At 43.7% G+C, this 21,463-nt stretch overlaps 1 protein-coding gene across 7 annotated transcripts in view; it reads right to left on the reverse strand.

Moving 5' to 3' along the window:
- The window catches only part of TNRC6A (trinucleotide repeat containing adaptor 6A), a 331,359-nt gene that overhangs the window by 50,443 nt on the left and 259,453 nt on the right, over positions 1 to 21,463 (reverse strand). For all 7 annotated transcript variants that reach the window (XM_033914459.1, XM_033914462.1, XM_033914457.1 and 4 more), the window contains one exon: positions 3,526 to 3,684. In XM_033914459.1, the coding sequence (XP_033770350.1) occupies positions 3,526 to 3,684 (159 nt within the window). The remainder of the gene's footprint in view (positions 1 to 3,525; positions 3,685 to 21,463) is intronic.

A 21,463-nucleotide genomic window follows, 5' to 3' on the forward strand; every position in this document is an offset into this window, starting at 1 on the left:
ACTTGGCTCTCCAAACAGTATGCCTTACCAACCAGGAAGTAAGGCTTACTGTTGAGGCACCTCTAAAAAAAAATGTGGGGGAGGGGGAGGTGGAGGAAAGGGGAGAGGGACCCAGCACGCGACCCCTGGGTTTGACATCCCCGAGGTCGAACGTACCCCCAAACAGGGTCCACCCAAGCTCAATCTGGTACCAAAAAGGGGACAAAGAGCCCTAAACAAATTCCAACAGCCCTACTAAAGGAGATGGGTACAGCTCACCAACACGTGCTGGAGACAGAGAGAAGACTGAGGTAATTAGGGGGGGAAGACACCTGATATGTACTATTCCAAAGTTTGTCTAAGTCTCCACCTGCTGGTCATGATGAGCTATAACCTGCTTGTAAGATTAACCTATGCAGGTCTGGAGAGCTGCTAAAGAATGATGAATGCACCATCCCAGTAAGGGCATGAAAAAAAGTTTAAGTATTGCCTTGGATGTATGAGGTCTTGTGGAAGAAGCCAGTTATATTCTTTATAAGTTTGTTTTCTGCACGTTTGGAATTTTGGTTCTTTTGAGCAAACTTAAGTTTTCCTTTACTCGTTTAGATATTTAACATGGACATATGTTTATTGAGAGCTTCTATACTGCTACTAATGACTGGGTAGTCAATTCAGAGCAGTTTACATGAGCCTCTAGGATGGTGTTACTATACACGAGGAACAATTCAGGAGCTTCTGTAATGGTGTTAGTTACAATACAATATATGAACTACTTTTGATGAGCTTCAGTGATGGTGTTAGCAATATGTGAGCTTCAATAGATAAGCTTTAGTACAGAGTTTGGATGTTTCTGTGGTGGTTATCTGAGGTGTTCTACTGATTGCTTTTGGTGTTTTGTGCTTGCATATTCTATGAATGTTCAGCATTTGCTCAATATCTTCACTCTATGTGTGCCTTTTGGATTTCTATATTTACCCTATATCTACATTTATCCTATTTATTTATAGATTACTATATTTATTCTATATCTTTTAACTTACATACTTATACCATACATATGTATATCTGCTATAATAAAACCCTTAGTGCGCATGCGCAGTTCAAAATCGTTAGGTCCATGATCCGTAGCTTCGTGCCTCCACATGTGCAGTACACCGAGTATGTGGCATTGTTCGCGCAGCGGTTTCCCCAGCAACAGCTGTATTTTCCGTGCGACGGTTTCCCCTGATGAAAAAGGAGACTGCGGCGGTGGAGGTTTTCACGCCTCATTTTCCCCAGCTGACAAAAGGAGCCTACAGCAAGCTCTACCCCAGCTGCCTCCGAAAGCAAGGGACACTTCGCAGATAAGAGGGGAGGAAGCCAAAGAAGTCAGCTGTTTGCCTGGCGTCTTTCTCTTGCCAGCGTGTAGCATCATCGAAGGCACTGACATTGAAGAAAAAGTATTCGCAGTCCTAGCAACCGCCGTATGAGGAGCACACAAGGCAAGCAAAAATAACTGTCGGCTTCCACACATGAACCCCTGACAATTACTGATTTAGAAGGTTGGGGGGGTTGTTTTTTTTGTTTGTTTTTTTACAGCAGTTTGCTGGGCAGGAAAAAATACTTGTGGTTTGTTTTGGGTGAAGGGTGTGTGCTGGGGAAGCTGTGAACTATCGTGCATTGATTTAGGTAAAGGGTGTGGGAGGTGCGCTGGGGAAGGGGCCCAGGGAGCAATCTTGCTTTCCTTTGGGGGAGGGGTGTGATTTCTTGGGTACAGGAAATGATCTTGCTTTGCTTTAGGGGGAGGGGTGTGATTGGTTGGGGACAGGTAGCGATCTTGGACAGGGGGAGAAGGAAAGGGAGAAGGGGTACTACTGGTCACGGGGGATCGGGGAAGGGGTGTTGCTGGACATGGGGGAGAGACAGAAAGAAAGAAAGACAATCAGACAGACAGGGGTCCAGGGAGAAAGAAAGAAATGCCTAAGTCTACACATCTATTCTAGCACCCATTAATGTAACGGGCTAAAAAACTAGTACATTATATTTCTATTATCTGTATTTTTATCATATACTCCTACTTTTTGTGAAATTTTCTGTGTATCTCCTATCATGTTCCATGTGGAGGTTAGGCCATTGCTTCCTCCTCATTTCTACTCCCCCCTGGCTTCTGTGAAAAGGATGGTCTGTATTCCTTTCTTGAACTTTCTGGTGTCCTTTTCTAGTTTTAATTCCTTTGGAAGGGAGTTCCACCACATTGGAGCCATCACTGAGAACATTCTTATCCTGGTACTTTTGTATTTGGTGTCTCTGAAGGAGGATATTTCTAGTAGGTATTCCTGGTTCGATCTCAAGGCATGTGTTGGTGTATGGTTGTGTAGTCTAGTTGCTAGGTATTGCAGTTCTGCAAAGTGATGCGTATTGGGAAGAATAATCCTAATCATAGTTATCTTATGTTAGGGTTCACCATCCAAGAAAAAGATTTTGGTGTCATTGTAGACACTGCACTTAACTCTTCTGCCCAGTGAGCGGTGCAGCAAAAAAAGTAAACAGAATGCTAGGAATTATTAGGAAAGAGCTGGTAAAAACAGATTACTGTATTTCAATGCTTCTGTGTCGCTCCATGGTGCGTCCTCACTTAAGAACGTAAGCATTGCCATACTGGGACAGACCGAAGGTCCATTAAGCTCAGTACCCTGTTTCCAACAGTGGCCAACCCAGGTCACAGGTACCTGGCAAGATCCTAAGTAGTAAAACAGATTTTATGCTGCTTATCCTAGGAATAAGCCATGGATTTTCCCGCTGCAGCACATGGACAAACCCGCGAAAAAAAAAATCAAAAAGGACTAGGAAGATAAAACAAATCACGAGCAGAATTAACTAAGATGATAGCATGCAGAGAAGCTGCAGAACAAACTGGGCAGACAGGAAGCTCCCGGGCAGGTAGCCCAAAGGGGAGGGATCATCTTTTAGCTGCCTGCAGTTGAAGCTAATAAAGATACAAGATCCCATCCGTTCAGCATCCAGAGAGATTGTACAAGAATGGCCTATTGACTTCTCTTTTAGGAAATTATCCAAACCTTTTTTTAAACTACACTAAGCTGATTTCACCACATTCTCTGGAAATGAATTCCAGAATTTAATTACATGTGTGAAGAAATATTTTCTCCAGTTTGTTTAAATCTACTACACAGTAGCCTCATCACATGCCCCCTTTTAAAACAAATAGGGGGATTTTTTTTTTTTTAAAATTCAAAGAATAGTAAAGCTCTGGAACTCATTGCCAGAGGATGTGGTTAAAAAAAAAAAAAAAAAAAGGTTTGGACAGTTCCTGGAGGCAAGTCCATAATCTGCTATTGAGACAGACATGTGGGAAGCCACTGCTTGCCCTGGGATCAATAGCATGGAATGCTACTAATAATTTGGGTTTCTGCCAGATACCTGTGACATGGATTGGCCACTGTTGGAAACAGCAAACTGGGCTATGATACAAATATGGAGGGCCGATGCTGGTGAAGCCAAATCATCACAGGCACACTTGCTTTGTTAGGCAGAAGGATAAATGCTTACCTGGAGGCCAATTGATGTTACTAGAGCCATTTGGCGATTTGGCACGAGGCCAGATTTCCCCCATAGTTCCTGGAGGGCTGGCTGGTAGATTACTGTTACTCATAAAATCATAAGAACCAAAGGGAGGATCTTCAACTCTAAACGCACTGGAGATAGCACCTACAAAGGAAGCAAAAAAGAAGGCTATCAGATAGCCCTTCACTCACTACTGAATGCCCTGAAATATTTATTTTATGCATTTATAACCCACTTACAACAAAACATACACAATAAATAAAACATAACAAAATCGGAGAAACTATAAACTCCTAAAAAACCCTGTTCCTAGTCCACAATTCATTAAATTTTCCTTGTACAAAGAGATGGGATGTCCAAAGGATATACAACAATGCAATGGCTGAGAGAGGAGAATTCCATATTGTGGTCCAATAACAGAGGAACAAAGTTCACCTGGAAACAATCTATTTAATGGGAAAAGATCATTGTTCCATCATTTCCCAAGGGTGGCCCTTTTGATCCTTAAAACAAGGCGCTGAGCTTGATGGTCTGGTTCACATGGCTTGTATGAAGAGAATCCCACTAGCTATCTTTCATCCCTCTCTGGGAACTCCATTCATCAGCTCAGTCACTTATCTGAACTCTTCTCCAACACCAACTCTTGACTCCCTGTTTCCTTCGATCTTGCTGTATTGTGTGCCTGGAATAGACTTAAATCAGTAAATGATGCTCTGTCTCTGGCCCTATTCAAACCCAGGCTAAACACTCACTTTCAGGCAAATTTAAATATTTATATTCCACATTATCTAAAAGATTTAGGTGGATTACAGTAAAAGGCCACCATTAAATGACCAGCACTATAAAACAGAATACAATGGGAGCAAGAGATCTCGATCGCACATCCCTCAACCTCTTATTCACCTGGTCAACCCATCTTATTTTAATCAGTCCCATAACTCTCTAACTGCTTATTTGTCCTCTCTCTTTCTTGAATGGATTGTAAGCTCTGTCAAGCAGGGACTGTCTCTTGGATCAAGTCTTTCCCAGAGAAGGGAAAATAGTAAAACTAGAAGACACAAATTGAAGTTGCAAGGTGGTAGACTTAGGAGTAATGTCAGGTGGTGGTCAATGCCTAGAATGCTATCCCAAGACAAACTGAGGGAATTCAGAAAGATACGGGATGAACATGGAGGTTTAAAAGAAACAAACAACTTAAATGGATGCATGTGTGTAGATGTGTCAAGTGGCATTTCGAAGGCAACTTTGAAAAACTAAGGCTGGTGCTGGGCAGACTTGTACAGTCTAGGTCCCATCCTATATAATAAAACCCTAGCTGCGCATGCACACTCTTAACTGCGTGCTTCCATGATCCGTAGGTCTGTGGCCGCAGGAGTGCGCATACGTGAGTCCTCAGCCTTACTTCTTCCCAGCACCTACCTACACTCGCCGACAGGACTGGCCGACAGAACTGGCCTCCCTGCTCTCCACAATATTCGGCTCCTCTGACCAGCCGCACCAGCGTTGGAGAAGGCTTCCAATGTTGGTGGGGATCGAGAGGAGCCGCGGCGACACCTCGCGGGAAGGGAAGCACCGACAAAACACTCCAGCCGCTAGGTTCTTCGTGGTCTCGACTCCAAACTTGCCGATTCCAGCAGCATGTGCAGCACTCTACATATGCTGCTTCGGGGCCTTCTACTGCCCTGATTTGCTCTGCCGCGTTTCTGATGATGTCATCAGGGACGTGCCAGAGTAAATCAGGGCAGTAGAAGGCCCCAAAGCAGCGTGTGTAGAGTGCTGCACACGCTGCTGGAATCGGCAGGTTTGTCGGGACCACGAGAAGGGAAGGGGAAGTAAGGGAAGCGCTACTGCTGCACAGGGAAGTGGTGTAGGGGGAGGGAATGCTGCTGCTATGGCTACTGCACAGGGAAGTGGGGGGGGGGAAAGAAAGACAGACAGCGGGAGGAAGGCAGACAGAAAGAAAAGAAGAAAGACACAGGGGCAGGGAGAGACACAGAAAGACAGACAGACAAAGGGGGCCAGGGAGAGAGACAGACAGAAACAAAGACAGTGGGAGGGAGAGAGAGCCAGAAATAAAGACAGACAGACATATATTCTAGCACCCGTTAATGTAACGGGCTAAAATACTAGTATAAACATAAAGCACAGTTACTTACCGTAACAGGTGTTATCCAGGGACAGCAGGCAGATATTCTTAACGTATGGGTGACGTCACCGACGGAGCCCCGGTACGGACCTTTTTAACTAGAAAGTTCTAGTTGGCCGCACCGCGCATGCGCGAGTGCCTTCCCGCCCGACGGAGGAGTGCGTGGTCTCCAGTTAAGATAAGCCAGCTAAGAAGCCAACCCGGGGAGGAAAGTGGGACGTAAGAATATCTGCCTGCTGTCCCTGGATAACACCTGTTACGGTAAGTAACTGTGCTTTATCCCAGGACAAGCAGGCAGCATATTCTTAACATATGGGTGACCTCCAAGCTAACAGAGAGGGAGGAGGGATGGTTGGCCATTAGGAAAATAAATTTTGTAACACAGATTGGCCGAAGTGTCCATCCCGTCTGGAGAAGGCATCCAGACAGTAGTGAGTAGTGAACGTGTGAACTGAGGACCAAGTGGCAGCCTTGCAGATTTCCTCGATGGGCGTGGAACGGAGGAAAGCCACAGAAGCAGCCATAGCTCTGACCCTGTGGGCCGTGACAGCACCTTCCAGAGTAGAGACCGGCCCGAGCATAACAGAACGCGATGCAGGCAGCAAGCCAGTTGGAAAGCGTCCGTTTAGAGACAGGACGACCTAGACGGTTAGGATCGAAGGTCAGAAAGAGCTGAGGAGACGAGCGGTGAGCCCTGGTACGATCAAGGTAGTATGCAAGGGCAGGCTTACAATCCAGCGAGTGTAACGCCTGTTCCCCAGGATGGGAATGGGGCTTAGGGAAGAAAACAGGCAATACAATGGACTGGTTGAGGTGGAAGTCCGAGACCACCTTAGGCAGAAATTTAGGATGGGTACGCAGAACCACCTTGTCATGGTGAAAAACAGTGAAAGGTGGGTCGGCAACCAGTGCATGCAGCTCACTAACCCTCCTGGCAGAGGTGATGGCAATGAGGAAAAGCACCTTCCACGTAAGAAATTTGAGTGAAGTTGTGGCAAGAGGCTCAAACGGAGATTTCATGAGGGCTGATAGAACCACATTCAGGTCCCAGACGACTGGAGGAGGCTTCAGAGGTGGTTTGACATTGAAGAGGCCTCTCATGAACCGGGAAACCAGGGGATGAGCCGTAAGAGGTTTTCCAAGGATAGGCTCATGAAACGCAGTGATGGCACTGAGGTGGACTCTGATTGAGGTCGACTTGAGGCCAGCGTCGGAGAGAGAGAGCAAATAGTCCAGTACAGTTTCCACCGCCAATGAGGTGGGATTGTGATGATGAAGGAGACACCAAGAGGAGAACCGGGTCCACTTCTGATGGTAACATTGGAGGGTGGCCGGTTTCCTGGAAGCATCCAAAATACGACGGACAGGCTGAGACAGATTCTCTAGAGAGGTCAGCCCGAGAGAAACCAAGCTGTCAGGTGGAGCAAGGACAGATTGGGATGTAGTAGAGACTGATGCTGCTGAGTAAGTAGAGTAGGAAACACAGGAAGAGGAATGGGCTCCCTGGAGTTGAGCTGAAGCAGGAGGGAGAACCAGTGTTGGCGAGGCCACCGAGGGGCGATGAGAATCATGGTGGCTCTGTCCCTGCGGAGTTTGAAGAGCGTCCGCAACATCAGAGGCAGTGGAGGAAAGGCATAGAGGAACCGATCCGTCCAGTTGAGCAGGAATGCATCCGGGGCCAGACGATGAGGAGAGAAGAATCTGGAACAGAACTGGGGCAGCTAATGGTTGTGAGGAGCTGCAAAGAGGTCCACCTGAGGAGTGCCCCAGCGAGCAAAGATGGAGTGGAGTGTGGGAGGATCCAGAGTCCACTCGTGAGGTTGAAGGATGCGGCTGAGATTGTCGGCCAGGGAGTTCTGTTCGTCCTGGATATAGACAGCCTTGAGGAAGAGACTGTGGGTCATGGCCCAGGTCCAGATGCGGATGGCCTCCTGACAGAGGAGGGGAGATCCGGTGCCGCCTTGCTTGTTTATGTAGTACATGGCGACTTGGTTGTCTGTGCACAGGAGCAGAACCTGAGGGTAGAGAAGGTGCTGGAAGGCCTTGAGAGCATAGAACATGGCCCTGAGTTCCAGGAAATTGATGTGATGTTGACACTCCTGAGGGGTCCAGAGTCCCTGGGTGCGAAGATCTCCCAGGTGAGCTCCCCATGCATAAAGGGAGGCATCTGTGGTTATGATCATGGAGTGAGGGGGTAGATGAAAGAGTAGACCCCTGGAAAGATTGGAGGAGTTCAACCACCATTGAAGAGATTGCTGAAGAGACGATGTCACAGAGATGGGATGAGAAAGAGGATCGGTGGTCTGTGACCATTGGTTGGCAAGAGTCCACTGAGGTGTCCTGAGGTGGAGTCGCGCCAGAGGAAGTACATGGACCGTCGAGGCCATGTGGCCCAGGAGGATCATCATTTGCCGAGCTGGAATGGAGTGATGAAGGAGCACCTGACGGCAGAGGTGGAGCAGAGTTCGATGGCGGTCGGAGGGGATAAATGCCCTCATTAGAGTGGTGTCGAGAACTGCTCCAATGAACTGAAGTCGCTGTGTGGGAAGCAGATGCGACTTGGGGTAGTTGATCTCGAAACCCAAGAGATGGAGGAACGAGATGGTGTGATGAGTGGCTTGTAGTACAAGCGGAGACATAGGTGCTTTCACCACCCAATCGTCCAAGTAGGGGAACACCTGAAGGTCGTGAGACCTGAGGAAGGCCGCCACCACAATAAGGCACTTGGTGAACACTCTGGGCGATGATGCGAGGCCAAAGGGTAGCACTTTGTACTGATAGTGATGGTGCTGTATCTGGAACCGTAGGTAGCGACATGAAGTCGGATGGATTGGGATGTGAGTGTAGGCCTCCTTGAGGTCTAGGGAGCATAGCCAGTCGTGGTGGGAGAGAAGAGAGTAAAGCGTGGCTAGGGAGAGCATTCTGAACTTCTCTTTGACTAGACACTTGTTGAGGTCTCTGAGATCGAGGATGGGATGAAGGTCTCCTGTTTTTTTGGGAACCAGGAAGTAGCGGGAGTAGAATCCCTGACCCCTTTGGTCCGGAGGTACCTCTTCGATGGCAGTGAGGAGAAGGAGGGATTGGACCTCCCTCAGGAGGAGGGGGGTTTGGGAGGAGTGAGAAGCAGACTCTACGGGAGGATGGTCTGGTGGAAGAGTCTGGAAGTTGAGAGAGTAGCCGTGGCGAATGATGTTGAGGACCCACTGGTCCGAAGTGATGACCTCCCAACGGCTGAGGAAAAGCTGAAGTCGTCCTCCGATAGGTTGAGGGAGAGGCAGCGATGGTGGGAGAATGGCTATGCTCTGGAGAAAAGAGTCAAAAGGGTTGAGACGGCTTAGATGAAGGAGGAGGCTTGGCAGGTTGAGTCTGTGGGCGAGCCTGAGTCTGATGTTGGTGGCGAGGACGGCGAGACTGTTGTTGAGGCGGGTTGAGAGGTCTGGCCGAGAACCTACGCTGGTAAGAAGACTGTTGTCTGTAGGGATGAGCAGGTGGAGTCTTTTTTTTAGGTTTGATCAGAGTGTCCCACCTGGTCTCATGTGCTGAGAGTTTCTGGGTTGTTGAGTCCAGGGACTCTCTGAAGAGTTCATCGCCCAGACAAGGTGCGTTAGCCAAGCGGTCCTGGTGGTTAATGTCTAGGTCAGAGACTCTCAGCCATGCCAAACGGCGCATGGCCACCGCCATGGCAGAGGCGCAAGAGGTCAGCTCGAATGAGTCGTAGATGGAGCGAACCATAAATTTCCTGAGTTGGAGGAGGCTGGAAATTTGTTGCTGGAACAGAGGGACCTTACGTTCAGGAAGATATTTCTGTAAGGAGGAGAGCTGTTGCACCAGATGCTTCATGTAGAAGGAGAAGTGGAAGGTGTAGTTGTTGGCTAGCATGGAATTTTGGAAAAGGCGCTTACCAAATTTATCCATGGTTTTTCCCTCTCTGCCAGGAGGGGTGGAGGCATATACACTGGAACCCTGAGATTTTTTCAAAGTAGATTCCACCAGGAGGGACTCGTGGGGCAATTGAGGTTTGTCAAACACTGGGATTGGGATAACCCGGTACAAGCTATCCAATTTACGCGGGGCTCCGGGAACAGTAAGGGGAGTCTCCCAGTTCTTATAGAAAGTTTCCCGTAAGATGTCGTGGACGGGCAACTTTAGAAATTCCTTGGGAGGTTGCTCAAAGTCTAGGGCATCGAGGAAAGCCTGAGACTTCTTAGAGTCGGACTCTAAGGGGATGGAAAGAGCTGCTGACATCTCCCTAAGGAATTTAGAGAAAGAGGATTGCTCTGGTTTGGAGACGGTGTCGGTCATGGAGGGTTCTTCGTCGGTTGACGAAGCGTCCTCTTCGGTACCGTGAGGGGAGTCTTCCCACAAGTCTGGGTCCCTAACGTCGGGGTGCGTACGTTTGGACATCGGCGTGGAGGGCTCGGCATGGCGGGTCTTTGAGAGAGATTTGCCTGAGCGCACCGAGGCGGTACTGGGTGAGGAAGACTGATGTCGTTCCTGGGACCGGACAGGGTCGGCAGTAGTACGGGTATGCACTGTAGGTGTTTCGGCCAAGAGCACCGGCATGGAGGTATTAAGCGGTACCGAGGGGGTCGACACCGATGGGACAGTGCGAGGCTCGGACCGGTCCTGTACCGGAAGGTGCGGTGCCGGCAACAGTTGTTGGAGTTGTTGTTGCAGCTGCTCCTGTAACTGTGTTTGGAGTATGGCTGCGATGCGATCATCCAGGGGAGGCACCGGTACCGTTTTTTTCTTCTTCGGTACCATAGGTGCCGCTCTACGCTCTGGCGATGAGGAGGCCGATGATGAGGCACTCACTGAGATCGGAGCGGAGCGTTTGCGGGGCCGGTGCGGTGCCGGAAGGGCCGGTGTCGCAACCGTGGCAGGAGGGCGCTCGAAGGAAGTGGAAGGCTTCTTAGCCGGCTTACCTGGGCCCAACGACCCCGAGGAAGGGTCCGGTGGTGTCGACGTCGTCGGTGCCGACTTTTGGGGTGCTGTCGACGTCGCAGCAGGTTCCATGGCAGATCCGGTACCAAACAAAATATTTTGCTGTATCTGCCTATTTTTCAAAGTGCGCTTTTTAAGCGTAGCACAGCGGGTGCAGGTGTCAGCCCGATGCTCTGGACCCAGGCACTGGAGGCACCAATTGTGCGGGTCTGTGAGAGAGATTGGGCGTGCACACCGCTGGCACTTCTTAAAACCCGGTTGAGGGGGCATGAAGGGAAACATGGCCTCCGCAAAATCAAAGCCGGAGGCCTGTATGATGACAACAGGCCCCGCCGGGGCCGGCTCGAAAAAATAAAGAAAACTCGACGAGTTTTTTTTTTTTTAATAGGAAAAATAAAGTAATCCAAAGGGGAAAAAAGAAGAAATTCGGAAAAAATACGCGAGCGGGAAGGCAAACTAAATTATTTCAACGGCCGTTGAAAAACATGCGACTTCTTCGCTCCGCGGAAACGAAGAAACTGGGGACCACGCACTCCTCCGTCGGGCGGGAAGGCACTCGCGCATGTGCGGTGCGGCCAACTAGAACTTTCTAGTTAAAAAGGTCCGTACCGGGGCTCCGTCGGTGACGTCACCCATACGTTAAGAATATGCTGCCTGCTTGTCCTGGGATAAAATACTATTTGTAAACCGCAATAAATACCTTACAGTTCTATGCATGTTAACAAATAAAAGAAACTGAACATCTGGAGTGAAGTACAAAAATCAATCTTCTAAAACCTCTGCCTACAAACAGGCTTTCAATAATTTCCTAAAATGTAAATAGGAGGGGGAACTGGATAACAATTGACAAAAGTCAGTATCCCAGCCAACACCTTGAAATGATAGTAACCGATTAAAAACTTGCTGGCTCAGAGGAGGAGGGAAAGGTGCGTAGTGGAGTCCCTCAGGGATCGGTGCTGGGGCTGATCCTATTCAATATATTTGTGAGCGACATTGCCGAAGGGTTAGAAAGAAAGGTTTACCTTTTGGCAGATGATACCAAGATTTATAACAGAGTAGACACCGAGGAGGAATGGAAAACAAAGGATCTGCAAAAGTTAGAGGAATGGTCTAATATCTGGAAACTAACATTCAATGCAAAGAAGTGCAGAGTAATGCATTTAGAGATTAGAAATCGGAAGGAGCCATATGTGCTGGGAGGTGAGAGGCTAATATGCACGGATGGGGAGAGGGACCTTGGGGTGATAGTGTCCGAAGATCTAAAGGCAAAGAAACAGTGTGACAAAGCGGTGGCTGTTGCCAGAAGGATGCTGGGCTGTATAGAGAGAGGCATGACCAGTAGAAGAAAGAAGGTGTTGATGCCCCTGTACAGGTGGATGGTGAGGCCCCACTTGGGAGTATTGGGTTCAATTTTCAAGATATAAGAAGACTTGAAGCAGTCCAAAGGAAGGTGACGACAAGGGTAGGAGGTTTACGCCAGAAGATGTATTGCAGAGAGAATGGAAGCCCTGAATAAGTATACCCTAGAAGAAAGGAGGGACAGAAGCATCCATCTGCAGACCAGACATGCTGTCACGAGAGGTATGCTGTCTGCCTGGTGCCAAAATCCAAGATGTTACGGAGAGCTTGCCAAGACTCATCAAGTCTGATGACTACTATCCTATGCTGCTCATCCGGGTACCCCTGCAAACATGTCAAAAGTGACTTTGTGGCTCAGAGAGAAGGTGAAACAATCAGGTGCGCAGGTGGAACTCTCGCCTATCCTCCCTGTCAAGAATAAAGGCCAGGGTAAAGAAGCTTGCATCCTGGAGATGAATGGGTGGCTACGTGGTTGGTGTCGTCGAGAACGTTTTGACTTCCTGGATCATGGAATGATTTTCCAAGGGCTGCAGTGCAGGGATGGTGTGCATCTATCAAAGATGGGAAGAAGTGTCTTCACCAGCAGGCTGGCTAATTTACTGAAGAGGGCTTTAAACTAGAAGTGATGGGGCAATGTGATCAAAGCTCGAAGGTGAGTATAAGCCCTCAGGTAAGTAAATAACTTAATACCTCTACACAGATGGGAAAGGGGGGCAATGTCTGGAAAGCAGTATATGCTCGAAGTATGGGAAACAAGATTTTGGATCTAGAAGCTGTGATGGAAGCAGAGGACTTGTATATAGTGGTGATCACAGGATCTGCAGGGCAAGGAAGAGGCACTGTGGATCCATTTGGAAAGAGGGAATGGAGAATATATTTACACTGGTGTGCTATACAGACCTGATTTAATAGTAGACATTGAGAATATATTTAAAAAAGGGGAAGTCTTACTTTAAAAAAAAAAAAAAATCATTTTTTTTTTTGGGGGGGGGGGGGGGCGTGGCTTGGCGCGCGCAAAATGGTGGCATAACCGTGGTGCTCCCTGAACCCAGACAACTAATTGAAAGAAAAAAGTTGGTTTGACTCGCTCATCCGCGTTATAAATAAATAAAAACAGCGTCGGAAATGGCAACAACAAGACAGGGGAAGTCGGAGAAGCCGTGTACTTCGGGTGTTTCGGCGAAAAGATCAAAGGTTACTCCGGTGTCGCCGTCAAGTGTGCCGATCCCGCTAGAAACTGAGGAGTACTCGGATAAAGCGGATATAATGGCAGAGCTGTTTAAAATTAAGTTGATGCTGACTGACAACGCTGGTAAAATATCGGAAGTCAAAGAGGAAGTACTAAGTCTGAAGCAGGAGATCCAGACTGAAAGGCAGAGGATGTCAGCGATTGAAGAGAGAGTCGAACTGCTGGAAGTTGTCACACAAAATGAAAGACAAGCTGTAGAAATCTTAAAAAATCAGCTGATAGATTTGGAAAATCGGGGAAAGAGAAAGAACATAAGAGTGCTTGGATTAGCTGAAAATCTTGAAGGGGGAGACACTATACAGTTTTTAGAGAACTTATTACCTAAACTGTTACAGTTAAACTTGAAGTGGCCGTTGGAAATCGAACGGGCACATAGAATCCCTTCAAAAAGATCAGTAAACCAGAATGGCCCCAGACCCTTGATTTTTAAAGTTTTAAGATTCCAGCAAGCTTTGGAAATCTTGAAAGTAGCAAAAGCGAATAAAAATTTAAATTATAAAGGGTCTAAATTGATGTTGGTCCCAGATTTTGCAAAACACACTGCAAACATAAGGAAGCAGTTTCTTACGCTGAGGCAGCAGTTAAAAGAAAAAGGATACATGTATGGCTTGTACTATCCATCAACAATGAGAGTGTCTAGTGGGACTAAGTCCTTGTATTTTCAAGATCCTGCAAAACTTAAAGTTTCTATCACAAGAGGAACCAATGTCTACATGAAGGAATATATGTTTAAAGAAAAAGAGAAAATGGAGAAGACTCATTTTGAAGGAGGAAAAAGAAAAAAGGGAGGAAAAAAAAGAAAAGAAGATAAAAGAGGAAGATGATTGATGTTGGAACAAGTTATTTTTAATGCATTTGAGGGTTTTTTGATTAAGTATTATAATATATTGAATGAAATGATATATTCTTAATTTACTAAGAAATTAATTTATCTATGAGAGTTATTACAGCTATATATATTTATGCAACTAATAACTGATATGAATGACAATAATTGATTAAATAAGGAGATAAATATAGGGAAATGGGTATTTAAAAAAGGGATAATTAATAAAAAAGGAAATAATTTTAGAGTTTTTATTAATTGATATGAAGATACCTATTTTATTCAAATATTTATTTATATTGAATTTATTATGAATGATTTTACATAAAAATGTTTAAAATGAATTGGTTAGTTGCCATTATCAAGATATATTAACTGTATGAATGAATTTATCTAAATTAAATAATGAATATTTAAATACATGGAATTAAAGTTGAATTTGAGATATGTTAAAATAATATTGAGGTAGGAAATATATTATTTTGAATGTGAGGATATGTTTATATTTTTTTAGGAATTAATTTAAATATGAGTTTTATTATTATCATATATTCATATAGATATTAATTGATATGAATGACAAGAATTTATTAAATAAAGGGATAAGTCTAGGGAATTGGGTTTTATTTTTAAAAAAAAGAAGGGATAATTAAGGGGTAATGAATTTTAGGATACTAACTAATTTATATGAATATTTTTACTTTAAGTAGATATTTATTTTGTATTCTATGAAGAGAATTTATGTAAGAATGTTAAAATGAATTTATTAATATTAATATCAAGAAATATTAATTGAATGATTGAATATATATAGATAAAATAATTAAATATTTAAATTTATGAATTTTGGGATATGTTAAATTAATATGGAGGGATATTAGTTGCCTGGGGGAGGGGATTTAGGGTCTGCTATACCAATGTGTGTTCCAGGTCAGACTATGATTGTGGGGGGGAGGGGAGGGAAAGTAAAGGGAGGGAAGGGGGTTCAGATGAACAATGTATTTATGAGAAATGAAATTGGAAGAACTGTAAAAATTGAAGTGTTTCAATATTATTTTATTTTTTGGGGGGGGAAGGGATGGGGGGAATGGGAAAGGGGAGAGGGGATGAGAATGGAAATATATCTAATAAATGTGCTGAGATCTGGTCATGTATATTATCAAGAAGTATATGCCAAAGTATAATTATAAAATAGATGGATATAAAAATTTATTCTATTAATGTCAATGGTTTGAATCATCTATTAAGAGAAAGAAAATGTTAGCGTTTCTAAAGAAGCAGAGTGCGGACATATATTTCATTCAAGAGACGCATCTTTCTGAGATTGAATCTAAGAAGTTATCTGGGGGTTGGATTTCTAAATGTTTATTTACACCTGCTGTGGGGAAAAAAGCTGGGGTTGCTGTTCTGATAAATAGGAAGTGTAATGCTGATTTTAAATTAATAAATTATGATCCTTTAGGAAGATGGGTGCATATCAAAATGGTTCTGGGAAATACAACCCTGGATTTATTTAATTTATATGCTCCTAATTCGAATCAAATGGAGTTTTTTTAAACAAGTTCAACAATTACTGTTACCACTGGCTGCTTCTAATTTAGTCGTAGCAGGAGATTTCAATGCTGTAATGGATCCAATTTTGGATAAGAGACCAAGTAGAATTATGAAATTGTTAGGTTTAGATAATTTGGTTCAATCTTGTGATTTAGTTGATATATGGTGTATTCTTCATTTTAATTATCAGGAATTTTCTTTTTGTTCTCAGGTCCACAAATCTTTTTCACGAATTGATTATATATTTGTGTCTAATAATATAGCGCAGCGTGTGTTAAAAGCAGTTATTGATCCCATTGTAATTTCAGACCATGCTGGTGTGTGGATTGACTTTCAGAATGATGATATAGTATATTTTAATTCAATTTGGAGATTTGATAATGCTTTACTTGCGGATTCGAACTTCCTGGAAGATCTTAAATTAAAGATGAATGAATTTTTTCAAATTAATAATTCGGATAATATTAATGCTGAGATTTTGTGGGACGCTTTTAAAGCAACAATGAGAGGAAATATTATTTCATATTCAGCATTTATTAAAAAACAACTTAAAAAACAATTTGTTGATATGGAAAAACAAATTACAGTATTAGAAAATAAATTAATTGAGTAATGGGAAAATAATACATTACAAGAGTTATTAAAAGTAAAAGTTAAATATAATGAGATTTCTTCTCAATTTGTGAGGAAAGATATATTCTATAGGCAAGTTCAATTCTATGGTAATTCAAACAAAGCTGGAAGATTATTAGCAAATTTTCTTAAAGCAAAAAAAAGGAAATCTAAGATTATTGCAATTAAAGATACACAAGGCAATACACACACTACCACTAAAGATATTTTAACACAGTTTCTTGATTTTTATAAAGATTTATATTCTCTGAATCTTATGAAAATAAAGAACAAGATGGATTAAATTTCTTAAATTCATTTATTGGGCCAAATGTTCCGGATCATATAAAAAGAAGTTTAGAAGAGCCTATATCTTTAAAAGAAATAGAATCAGCATTGAAGTCTCTTAGAGTTGGATCCGCTCCGGGTGGTGATGGTTATACTGTTGAATTTTATAAATCATTTCAAAATATTATTTTACCATATCTATTAAATTTGTATCAGTATCAAATGAATAATGAGAATATATCAGGTACTATGGCTGATTCAGTAATTATTGTCTTACCAAAACCAAACAGGGATCCTACCTTGGTTTCAAATTACAGGCCTATTTCTTTATTAAATGTAGGTGGTAAATTGATTGCTAAAGTATTAGCAATAAGATTGGCAAAAACTCTTCCTTTTATTATTGATGTACACCAAACAGGATTTATTGCTAAAAGACATTCATCAAATAATACTAGACTTCTAAGTCTAAGGTAAGTACCCATGCTATCCACGATAATTTAAAGGGAATTATCAATAAAAATTTAGGAGTCACTCTAACCCAAAAGGGAATCTCTTCACAGATATGGAGGACTATGTACGTCAATGCACACAGCTTGGGCAATAAAATTCTAGAATTAGAGACTGAGATAATAAACGCTGACCTAGACGTGGTAGCAATATCAGAAACCTGGTTCACGGACTCACATGGGTGGGATATGGTTATACCAGGCTACAACCTACTACGTCGCGACAGAGAGGGCAAGTTAGGGGGAGGGGTAGCACTATACACTAAGGATAACATCAAAACTACCAGAATTACGGATATTAGATACACTGGGGAATCCCTCTGGGTGAATCTGGCCAGAGGAAATGAAAAATGCCTATATCTTGGTGTGATATACAGACCTCCGAAACAACAAGAAGACAAAGACTTAGAACTGATAGAGGACATAGAGAACATCACTCTACGGGGAGACACAGTGTTGTTAGGGGACTTCAACATGCCCGATGCAGATTGGAACACACTCTCCGCGACTACGAGTGGCAGTAAAAGAATTCTGAACTCCATAAAGGGTGCACGACTCAAGCAAATGGTGTTGGAGCCCACCAGGGACCAAACGATACTGGACCTGGTACTCACCAACGGAGATAGCGTCTCAGATGTCTCAGTTGGAGACACACTGGCCTCCAGCGACCATAATATGGTATGGCTTAACCTTAAGAAAGGTTTCTCAAGGTCAAACACAGCAACGAGGGTTCTCAACTTTAGAGGCACAGACTTCGACCGCATGGGAATTTTTGTCGATCAGGAGATGCAAAAACAAGCACAACCTAACAATGTAGAGGATATGTGGTTGACTCTGAAGTCCACCCTACACGAAGCAACAAACCGCTACATAAGAACAGTAAGTAAGCGCAGGAGGAACAAAAGACCCCAATGGTTCAGCGCAGAAATTTCGGACCTCGTTAAAAAGAAAAAAGAAGCATTTATCACCTACAAACATTTAGGAAAACAAGAGGCGGAAAAAGACTATCTGGACAGGTCAAAAGCTGTCAAAATAGCAGTCAGGGAGGCCAAACTCAAAATGGAAGAAGATCTAGCACGGAACATTAAGAAAGGGGATAAATCCTTCTTCAGCTATATTAGTCACAGGAAAAGAAACAAAGATGGGATAGAACGCCTGAAGAAATCGGACGGTAACCTTGTAGAATCAGATTCTGCCAAGGCAGAATTACTAAACGAATACTTCTGCTCAGTCTTCACCTGTGAAGCGCCGGGAGCTGGTCCACAGCTTCAGATGGGAGACAGCCAGAATGACCCGTTTCTGGACTTCGAGTTTACGCCCAGTAGCGTCTACTACGAACTATCAAGACTCAAGGTGAACAAAGCCATGGGACCGGACAACCTACATCCCAGAGTGCTCAGGGAATTGAGAGAAGTCCTGGCAGAACCACTATCTGTTCTTTTCAATCTTTCCCTACGCACAGGAAGAGTCCCCTTGGACTGGAAAACCGCCAACGTTATCCCACTCCACAAAAAGGGCTGCAGAACAGAGACGGCAAACTACAGACCGGTGAGTCTCACATCTATAGTGTGCAAGCTCATGGAAACACTGATTAAACAAAATATTGATACAATCCTAGACGAGGAAAACCTACGTGATCCCCACCAGCACGGATTCACCCAGGGCAGATCCTGCCAATCTAACCTAATCAGCTTTTTCGACTGGGTTACTAGACAATTGGATGCCGGAGAGTCATTGGATGTGGTATATCTAGACTTCAGTAAAGCTTTTGATAGCGTCCCACACAGGTTATTGAACAAGCTGAAGTCGATAGGATTAGGGGACACTCTAACTACATGGGTTGAGGATTGGCTGAGTGGTAGACTTCAGAGGGTGGTGGTAAACGGTACCCCGTCCAAAATGTCAGGCGTGATCAGTGGAGTGCCGCAGGGGTCGGTCTTGGGCCCGATTCTATTCAACCTATTCATAAGAGATATGACCCAAGGACTTAGAGGAAGGGTATCACTGTTCGCCGACGACGCCAAACTTTGCAACATAGTAGGTAAAAACACCATGCCTGATAATATGACACAGGATCTACTGCTGCTGGAACGGTGGTCAGCAACATGGCAGCTAGGCTTCAATGCTAAAAAGTGTAAGGTAATGCACCTGGGAAAGAAAAACCCGCACAGAACTTACATACTAAATGGTGAGACCTTGGCCAGGACCACGACGGAACGAGATCTAGGGGTGATCATTAGTGATAACATGAAGGTTGCAAATCAAGTGGAGAAAGCTACCTCCAAGGCAAGGCAAATGATGGGTTGTATTCGTAGAGGTTTTGTCAGCAGGAGACCTGAAGTTATGATGCCGCTGTACAGGACCATGGTGAGCCCTCACTTGGAGTACTGCGTTCAATTCTGGAGACCTCACTACCGGAAGGATGTGCAGAGAATCGAGTCGGTTCAGCGAATGGCCACAAAGATGGTCTGGGGGCTCAAAGATCTCACGTATGAAGAAAGACTGAATAAACTGAGGCTGTACTCACTTGAGGAACGAAGAGAGAGGGGTGATATGATTGAAACGTTTAAGTACATCACGGGCCGTATCGAGTCGGAAGAAGATATCTTCTACCTCATGGGACCCTCGAACACCAGGGGGCATCCGCTAAAAATCAGGGGAGGGAAGTTCCATAGCGACTCCAGAAAATACTTCTTCACTGAAAGAGTGGTGGATCATTGGAACAAACTCCCACTGCAGGTGATTGAGGCCAACAGCGTGTCGGACTTTAAGAGAAGGTGGGATATTCACAGGGGATCCCTAGGGGAGTGAAATCAGAGGGCGGGTATTTGGAGTGGGCAGACTTGGTGGGCTATAGCCCTTTTCTGCCGTCTTTTTCTATGTTTCTATGTTTCTATGACTAGCATTTCACTCTTTAAATTTAGCAAAAAATATTAATGATCCAGCTTTTCTAGTGTCTTTAGATGCAGAAAAAGCTTTTGATAGAGTGGAATGGAGTTTCATGTATCAAGCTTGGAATGGTTTGGTATAGGCCCCGGTTTTATTAAAATGATTCCGACATTGTATAGCTCTCCTGGTGCAAGATTATATATTAATAATAATTTATCAGATAGATTTAACTTGCGTAGGGGAGTTAGACAAGGATGTCCTTTGTCCCCCTTACTTTTTGATGTTGTTCTGGAACCCTTATTAATAGCAATTAATCAAACTAAGGAGATAAAGGGAATCCCATACTCCAACTGGGAATTTAAACTTTCTGCTTATGCAGATGATATTTTATTATACTTAAGAGAACCGGGGAATACTATTCCATGTTTACTTAATCTTTTACAGAAATTCGGTAAATTTTCTGGATATAAAATTAACTGGAGTAAATCTGAAGTTCTTCCAATTAATGTTCATTGTACCAAAGGACTATTTGATTCATATTCATTTATCTGGAAAGATGAAGGTTTAAAATACTTAGGAATTATTAACAAAAATACAATTGAAGAGACAGTCAAAGAAAATGAAAAGCTTTTATTAAGAAAAATAACAGAAATGTGCGCGCAATGGAATCCTTTACATCTCTCTTGGTGGGGAAGAGTTCAAACAATTAAAATAATGATATTGCCTGTGGTTTGTTATCAAATGAGTATGATACCAATATTTTTTCAGGGGTCATTTTATAAAAAATTAAACAATGTTCTTACAAAATTTGTTTGGTTTGGGAAAAGAGCCAGAATTGCTTTAGTGTCATTACAAAGACCAATTGTGGAGGGAGGGGTAAATTTTCCAAATTTTTATAGGTACCATCAAGCCTATATTCTAAGACAGGGTATGCATTGGATCCTCCCAGATCTCATGGAGAATGTACCGGATTGGTTATATTTAGAATCCCATTACATTTAGAACATCTACTTAGTATAAAATTGCCTAGGAAATATAAAGATAACAGAATTTTACTGGATACTTGGAAGACCTTAAGATATATTAGTAGTCTATCACCAGAGCCAATTGCTAAATCACTAAATCAATCTATCTGGGTAAACTCCAGGATCAAGATTGGCGGATTTAAGATCGTCTGGAAACAATGGATAATTGCAGGTATACGGACATTGAATGATGTCATTTCAGAAGGATCACTGCTTAGTTTTTCACAATTGCAACATAAATTTGGCTTAAATAAAACACAATATTTTAAATGGATGCAATTGAAGCAGGCCATTCAGGCAGGGTTCCCTGAATGGAAAGATCTTAATACTCAATATAGTCTGCAGGTTCTATGTTTCCAGGCGGATTTTTGGGGACACCAAGCTGCAAAATGGTATAAATTGTTATATGGATTTTTAAATTAAAAAAAAGAAAACTGGACTTAGGGATATTTGGAGTACTGAGATTGGACAGACAATTTCTGCTTCTCAATGGCCACGATTTTGGTCCTGGAGATTAATTTACCT

The sequence above is a fragment of the Geotrypetes seraphini genome, chromosome 11 (assembly GCF_902459505.1).
Source record: "Geotrypetes seraphini chromosome 11, aGeoSer1.1, whole genome shotgun sequence".
Lineage (NCBI taxonomy): Eukaryota > Metazoa > Chordata > Amphibia > Gymnophiona > Dermophiidae > Geotrypetes > Geotrypetes seraphini.